Source organism: Sander lucioperca, chromosome 15 (genome assembly GCF_008315115.2).
Source record: "Sander lucioperca isolate FBNREF2018 chromosome 15, SLUC_FBN_1.2, whole genome shotgun sequence".
Classification (NCBI taxonomy): domain Eukaryota; kingdom Metazoa; phylum Chordata; class Actinopteri; order Perciformes; family Percidae; genus Sander; species Sander lucioperca.
This window is the reverse complement of record NC_050187.1, coordinates 18,748,872-18,756,936: the sequence shown is the minus strand read 5'-3', so window position 1 is coordinate 18,756,936 and position 8,065 is coordinate 18,748,872. Positions and strand designations below refer to the sequence as shown.

The window sequence follows — 8,065 nt, the reverse complement described above, 5'->3', positions numbered from 1 at the left end:
GTCCCTCTAGTGGACAAACTAAGAACAGACGTCCATAACATTTGGCCTGTACTGAGATTTTGACTTTTATTTAAAAGACATATTTCCTCAGTCTTTTCAGAGTGCAACTCTCCAACTTTGCTTTACATAGTTGTGTTGTAAAGCTACTGAGGACTGTAAGCATTGATCACAAACGCTGAGGATGCTCTTCCCTGTGCTGCTGAGTAAGGAGGAGCGGAGCTGGGGTTGTGTGGCAGACAGCAGACAGGCACATTATTTGCTGCATTAAGATATGCTTTGTTTGTATTATCTCCATTCAAAAATGAGCTGAATTGATTCTAATTGATTGGGTTATTGATCAGGGCTGTTGCAGGAATGAAAAGCAGAGATGATACTTTAATATGGTGTTTTTGGCTCTTCAGTGGGCCGGCCCTCAATGCACTTTACAGTACGTCTGTTTTTGGAAACTGGGTCCTTGAATAGTCAAATTTAGGTGTTGCACCCAATGTCAAGCAAAAGAATTGTATGTATGTGCCAGTCTTTCTTAAGCAAACTGTCTCTTTTAGTGTGCCTCATATTGTCTGTGGATGGGTGCATGTGCACAACGTCGCCCTGTTTCAGGACATATTTCCCCACATCCCTGCAAAATATTTCATTACTGCAACAAAAGAAGCCCATTAACTGCACTGTAAGAACAGAGTTCAACTGCTGTCCCCCATATTCACCATGTTTGTCTGGTTTTCTGGCCGCTCTCCAGCTAATTTGATATAACAATGCTCCACAAAACCGCCTCGGGACTTTTTTTAGGTGACAGAAAATTATCAATGATGCCACATGCACAGCTGAATGTCAACACCAACTTGACTTGTTTATGAAATATTAAAGCAGTGAATTATGGGCACCATGCAGACTTAATGATGATCGGAGTCATTATAACTTCAGCATCCTTTGTTTTGGCTAATGATTAAATTCCACAACTACTGTATTCAATTTTGGAGAGATTGAATGTGTTTTCACGTCTTTTGTATGAGTTGGCTGGATTCCGTCATCCATATTGGTACATTTTTGGAAAAAAAGAGCTGATTTGTATAAGTATATATTGTGTTATCATTAGCTGCCATGTCAGGGGGCTTAACATCTTTGCTCTGGAGCTCTCTTAAAGCAAAATCATTATATTAGGACATGATGTTTTTGGTAATGATATTTGTGGCATGAATAGATACCTGCTGTATAATATTGTGATACCAAATATATAACAAAATAGGCCATAGGTTCTGATTTTGAAAATGTATTTTAACTGCATTTTGACATTTCTGTCTCAAAAGTGGAAATGTATTTGTATGGATGGTGTGTGTGTGTGTGTGTGTGTGTGTGTGTGTGTGTGTGTGTGTGTGTGTGTGTGTGTGTGTGTGTGTGTATATATGTGTGTGTGTTTTGTAGGGAAATATGATGTCCCAATAAAATAAAATCCCATCAAATTTTAAAAAGTGTTAATGTCACTAGAAAGTGACTCATAGTCAGTGAAAGTGTCACTTTATTGAAATATTTGTAGAGTGCTTACAACATGCACATATAATGGTGTAAAAAAGAGGATGTGAATGAGCTGTACTCCGTGTACAACCTGGTATGACTTCTGACATTATCTCCCTCTTCTATGTCACCAGGGTGTCGCCTCATCAATTATTGAACCAGTACTTCATGGTAATACATAATTTCTTATCAATTATTCATCATAATGTGTGGGTAGTTTACTTAATTGTGTTATTGACTATCAAAAGCAATTTCCTGAAAATCTTCAAGGACGCAAATTGAATCAGCCCAACTACTGGTTGTGTGCTCTGCGGTTAAGTATTCTCAATCTGATCAGCTGATCCTTTATTCAAGAGCCATTCTAGTGAGGAGAGATATTGAGGAATAATAAATCAACACATGTATTGCCTGCGATAAACTACTGCATGAAGAGCCCTGAGGTGATGAGAGATGATATTTAAAAAAAAAAAAAAAAAAAGGTAAATTCAACATTAATAAATAGCATGTATCATGTTTAATAGGGTTTATTAAAAAATGCTCTGGGAGAGGAAAAGAAAGAGGAAGAGGGTGAGCGTTACTAAAAGTAAATAAATAATAAGAGTCACAATTGCTCTCCTCTCCCGGCTTCAAGAGAAACTGATAAATAATGTATCAGAACAGATGGCTGGAGCGCGAGGCAACAGGAGAGGAACATGAGCGACTACATCTTTAATTGTTTTAAAGAACATGTCACAACAGGACTGGTGTGTGTGTTCCCTGTCTGCTGGCGCTACAGATGTGCTAACAGAGTGGAAGGGACAACTACCGCTCTGTCACTGGGTCTGCTTCAGCCTGCCTGCCTGGGGTTCACACGTAAACATACTGTATTCTGGCACATGTACACATTTATGCTGAAAATGGCTGATTAATATTAAAGTGCACATTCACTTTAAACTCAAAAGAATAAGAGATTGTTTGACCCCTTTAATGACCTGATGGCATAAACATTATATTGCCAAAATCCTCCAAAAAGCCTCACTGTCCTGCCATCAGTTGTACACTCACAGTTTACATGCATTAACATTTACAATGTAAGCATCTGTCCTCTTTTTGAAAATGAGAGGAACTGTATTAGGATTACTTAAATTCACATTATCAAATAGGTCTTTGTTGCACACATGTTGGATCTATCTTAGTCCATCAAATAGAGTCCAAGAGTGCATGAAGATCCCAAACCACATTTGTGCTTCCATGGGGATAACAAGGCCCCAAATATTCAGCATTTCTCACAAACAATAATAATTTACTGTCAAATAAATATTGTAATCTTTGCATCCATACAATGTGATATCAGCAAAGTCTTTTCCAGGCTGTTTCTTGAGTCAGTCAGTATTTGTGCTTAGGTGCTCATAGGACCAGAGTAGAGTAGAGTAGTAATAACAGGCACGATCACACAGATTTAGAGTATCAGTACATCCATTTTTTTGTCCAGCACTTCACTTTTTCTCCAGTGGTTCCTTGGAGCAGTGAGGGTGTTTGTCAGGACTGCTGCCCAGGACTGGGACCTTAGTGACCGTGCTAGGACTGGAGCTGTCTCCCCCTCTTCCCACAGTGACGGGCACCTCGATGGCAGGACCCACTGTGGGCCTCGCCACCCCAGCTGCGCCCATGCCGACTCCAGACAGGACTCCCACGCCGGGCCCACCGAGCAGGTTGGCAGACTGCAGTACAGCCTCCGAGTGCTCACGGGCCTTCATGCGCAAGGCGGCCACGCTGGCTGTGCGGTTGCCCTGACAACCGTAGGGCGGCAGGAAGGACAAGCCCATGGGGTCAGAAACACAGCAGGAGCACAAGCCATTACCTGAAAAATACCAAAAGTGGGACTAGTGGTTAGACTACTTAAAACCAGATGTTCATCATCACATCACCATTATCACCATCTCTTTTTTCCAATTAATGAGAATCATATTTACCTTTCAGTGTGGCGACCTGTGAGAGGGCCTGGGCATAGGTGGCAGAGTTGAGGAGTGTGCCTGGTATACAGGATGGGAAGAACGGACCACTTGGACCCACTGTCCTGTTGATACTGGAGAAAACAGACATACTGTATCTAATTATCTAGAAGTTAAAGTTAACCAAACAAATGTTTTAATACACATACATTTCTATACAACTATTGTACAACTTTCTTCTAACTAAAATGTGCACTATAAGAGCTGATTTTCTCTGTGGCTTTGATTGTTTCATAATCCATTCAACTGGAAGATTTTTATAAAGGACATTGTTTAATTTAAAGAAATGATCTAGATGGCTTTGAGTTTTGTGGGGACAGTTATTAACGGCCTCTTGTTTATTTCCATCACCCAGATCCACCAGTCTGCAAATCTGGACCAGCCACCTTTCTGCTGCCAATGGGACACTGTTTCACAACAAAATAATAGCTACAAAAAGCCTCTATCTGTCTTTTCTCACCTCTGCTGCATCTCCAGTGGTTCTTTCTGCTTTCTGCTGTGGTCCACTGGAGACTGAGAGTTGATGTTGCGAGATGGAGGACTGCTGTCACTCATCTGCTCTTTCCCTCCTTCAGGGTCTGCGCTCCCTCGCTCCGTCTTCCTCCACTTTGCTCTGCGGTTCTGAAACCAAACCTGCATAAAAAGAATTAAGGGGAAGACAATTAAATTAAATCACCAATTAAAACTGGAAAATGGCTGCATTTCCTGACACATTGGCAGTTTGCATCCATTTATTTTATTTATTGAATGCAGCTTTATAACCATGGCAAATTGTTTTTGCCAACATAATTCCATTTGCATATTCTTTTGGCATATCACAGACATTATATTTTACATTATATATTATATTTTTCTATCTTGTTAACAGGTCTAGCAAAGTTTAAGCAAATGTTCTATTTGCTTTGATTTTCCCTTGTATATCAAGAGTTGTTTAAATGTGTCACACCAGCGCTCCAATTTCCCACAGTCACCGACTTATCCCAAAAAAATCACTATCCACACAGCTGAGAACATATAACCAAGTTCTGGTGTCTTAATCGAATGAAGGTCGCTGCCTATAACAACATTTAATTGAGCAATTTTTCATTATCATATTTTAATGACTTCCCACTGACAGTTGTGCTGCCCGAGAGAGAGAGAGGCAGCTATGATGAAGTCGTTTATTTCCCTATTTAGTGATTGTTTGACAACATCAGATTCGATTAGGACTTGGTTCTAGTAGGCATTAATCATGATGTGTGAATGGAGGTTAGAGTCGGTGTGCATGTGCTCTGCATCCCTCCTATTGTACCAGAGGTATAAATGATGTCAACAGCCAACAAAACACATGCATTCATTCGGCATAAAGAAAGGACAACATGTTGGTGGCAGGACAACAATACAACCAATGGACTTATCTCACCCCTGCACCTTCGAGCTAGAAGTCGCGCCCCCCCCCACACACACACCCGTTTCTGAATGGGCTATAATTGCTCCATTAATCTCAATTTGCAGCGTGCTCTTAATGCGGGGGAGGCCCATTGACACTTTACAAAAAGGGGGGCAATAAGACTACAACAGAAAGGAAATTTATTTTCTAATAATAATGTAAGTTTAATATCCCTGCATACTGCGGTGGATTCATGTTCAGATTTAATAATAGGAATGTGGTAATCGGATTAGGAGGGGAATAATTTGTTTACAATCCCTAATTTACAGCGCTGGATTCCATTATCAACCCCGCCATTGGGTTTAAGCGATAGTAAGATGACCCTGGGGAACAAAAAGCAAACTATTATATTTCCCACAATTAGATCTGTGCGCACAACAAAACCCAAAAGCAAATCTGGAATGCAGGAAATTACATACAGGACACATAACTTAATTACATCTGGCCAAGTTTATAACCGCGCATATGTGCAGGGCAGGACCGGAATATAAATTGCCAAATTTAAGGTGCGTGTGTGTGTTTTTTTTGTGTGTGTGTGTGTGTGTGTGTGTGTGTGTGTGACAGAGAGAGAGAAATAAAGAGTTTTGGAGGCTGTTTGCCCTCTTTTAAAGCACACATCGTTTTCTGTCTGCGAACACTGGAAAAGGATCTGCATGGATGATGTATTCCTACCTTTGAGACGCGGACAAATTAGCGAGGAACATTATCGCTGGTTAATTATGAATGACCGATTAATCAAGCTAATCTAATATTCACCATTATGTTGATGTTATTAAAGTGCATTGCAGGAATGACAGAGTGGCTTAATTTACCCTCTCTTGCATGGTCAAACGTGCCCAGGACACATAACGCTGCTGCAGCCTACCTGCACCCTGGCCTCGGTCAGGTTGATCTTCATGGCCAGCTCCTCCCGGGTGAACACGTCCGGGTAGTGAGTCTGGGCGAAGACGGCCTCCAAAGCCTCCAACTGCATGGACAAAAAACACCAGTTATAGGCTACTTTAAAGAAGTTTATCTTCTCTTGATGTAGGCTATTTGCACTTTTCTATTTAGTTAGGTTTTTGTTTATTTCATTCTTCCTCTTCCTATTATCATCATCAGATCTATACTGATTCAAATGTAGGCTACTCGCTTATACATTTGACAGGGATAACAGACCAATATGAAAAAGGTAAAGTAGCCTAAAATAGGCGTAAATATTGGCCTAACATCAAATTGCCTGCATGCATAGAGAGAGGGCTATATGTCCACGCACAATCTTCAAAAGGAGAGATCTTAAATTTTAGAGGTTTCCTAATCTTCTTGCCTATTTTTATTTTCATGTGTGATGTGCGATGTTTTTTTTTTTCTTTTAGGTTGTTATCGCAACAAACTATATATTAGTTATATTTCTGTGATATTTTTGTTCTATGATAGTTATCCGGAAAGCAGAACTCTCTGCCAAAGTCCTTCATTTTGAAAACTTTCCCAAGTGTTTTATTCTTTTCCTACTTTCAGTATATGTGCCATAGGCCTGTGTCGCTTATGAAGTTCCATATATTTCTTATTCGGGATATGTTTGTCCTGGAAAATAATTACCTGTTGCAAAGTAAATGTTGTTCTGTTTCTGCGCTGTTTTCTGCGTAGAAATCCATCATCAAAATCAGCCGGGGCGTGGTTGCCGAAGCCGCTTGAATTCACTGGGGGGGAAAGTTTATTGGAGAGAATTCAGCCACTTAATAAAATATGGTTTACAATTGCATGCTTATATTAAAATAATTTCAATAAATGTGTTTAAAAAAAAAAAAGAAATGCAGAAAAAAAACAATACATTTTGGCCAAAGCAGACAAGACCTCTGGCACATTTTGTATTTCTATTAGTTGCATGAAACATTGATGCTGGGTGTCTGAGGGGAACCATGACGGAATAAGAGCCATGACACCCAACATCTGTGCCCGGGACAAAACGCCCCCTCTGCCCCGGGGCCAAACCACCAGCGCTTTTCACCAAATCAGCCAGCAGATTGACATCGCAGAGTGAAAACCAGACTTAACCCTTTGTATCCACCTTTCAATTTGTGGAAAAGAGAAAAAACTCGTTGACTTAGCTATTCATGTTGATGCATCAAGCATCCACGTCAAAACATTGAATATCTGTTTCCATGCTGTTGTTATAGCGATCACTATTCACTGCATAAAAATAACTTTTTCTTAGGCCTGTGTCATTTTCATTATTAATTGGACATAATCATAAAAAAAAACAGAAAAAAGAAAACATCTGCTCAGGCCTATTCTCGGTCCTCCAACAACAACAACAACAACAACAACAACACACACACTTTGTGCGCACGCAGCCTTAATATCACAAACAAACTTTTCAGACTGGCTTTAACAGATCCTACATTAGAAATAACTTGCAGCTGTATAAAAACGATGTTGTATAAATGCAGGAGACACAACTTACATGTGTTAGAGCGACAGCACTCTGCGTCCAGCTGAGGTGGACAGTGAAAGTAGAACATCCTGGCGTTTCTCCGAGCTGCGAATCTGAACCTGGAACAGAGACAAAAGTTTCAGCTACATGCAGCCGCTACCGTGCGATTCAGATCTGTGGTGGAAAAATAAACACATTTAATCGTCCTAAGAAGAGGTGTTGCCATGCGGGACTTGGAAAGATTCAAAGTTGATGTGAAAGAACATCCTACCTGCAGTCAGGATGCTGATGTGAGTGACTTCCCGCTCTGAAGAGAAGTGGCTGCTGCACTTCCACTGACTCTCTGACTGGGAGTGTCCTCTCTCTCTCTCCTCCTGCTCTCCCACACACACACACACACACACACACACACACACACACACACACACACACACACACACACACACACACACACACACACACACATCTCTGTCTCAGTCTCTCTCTCTCTCTCTGGGAGTGTCCAGATGTCTCTATAACTGTATAACTGTCTACAGAGTGTTAAGGCTTTCAGCTAGAGTCGCAGAATCTCACGCCTAATTGGTCCTAATCGGATTATCACGGGTTTGCCTCTCTCACCCCCAACCCCTGGTGTGTGTCTGGTGTGTGTGTGTGTGTGTGTGTGTGTGTGTGTGTGTGTGTGTGTGTGTGTGTGTGTGTGTGTGTGTGTGTGTGTGTTTCAGA

At 40.9% G+C, this 8,065-nt stretch overlaps 1 protein-coding gene across 1 annotated transcript; it reads right to left on the bottom strand.

Moving 5' to 3' along the window:
- Positions 1–1,695: 1,695 nt before the first annotated feature.
- On the bottom strand, positions 1,696–7,753 carry drgx (dorsal root ganglia homeobox). The gene is made up of 7 exons (XM_031304398.2): positions 7,614–7,753; positions 7,373–7,461; positions 6,508–6,608; positions 5,795–5,896; positions 3,961–4,133; positions 3,462–3,574; positions 1,696–3,349 (listed from the first exon to the last, which is right to left on the bottom strand). Exons 2-7 carry the CDS (start codon positions 7,428–7,430, stop codon positions 2,985–2,987), a joined length of 912 nt encoding a protein of 303 aa, XP_031160258.1. The 5' UTR covers positions 7,431–7,461; positions 7,614–7,753; the 3' UTR covers positions 1,696–2,984.
- Between the last annotated feature and the right edge of the window lie 312 nt (positions 7,754–8,065).

Bases quoted from the DNA above. Each gene is read 5' to 3' on its own strand.
- drgx (XM_031304398.2), bottom strand. From the start codon at position 7,430: ATGTTCTACTTTCACTGTCCACCTCAGCTGGACGCAGAGTGCTGTCGC. The intron at 5,897-6,507 runs GTAATTATTTTC...TTGTCCATGCAG, and splicing joins CAACATTTACTTTGCAACAG to TTGGAGGCTTTGGAGGCCGT. The intron at 3,350-3,461 runs GTAAATATGATT...GGTATTTTTCAG, and splicing joins ACAGGTCGCCACACTGAAAG to GTAATGGCTTGTGCTCCTGC.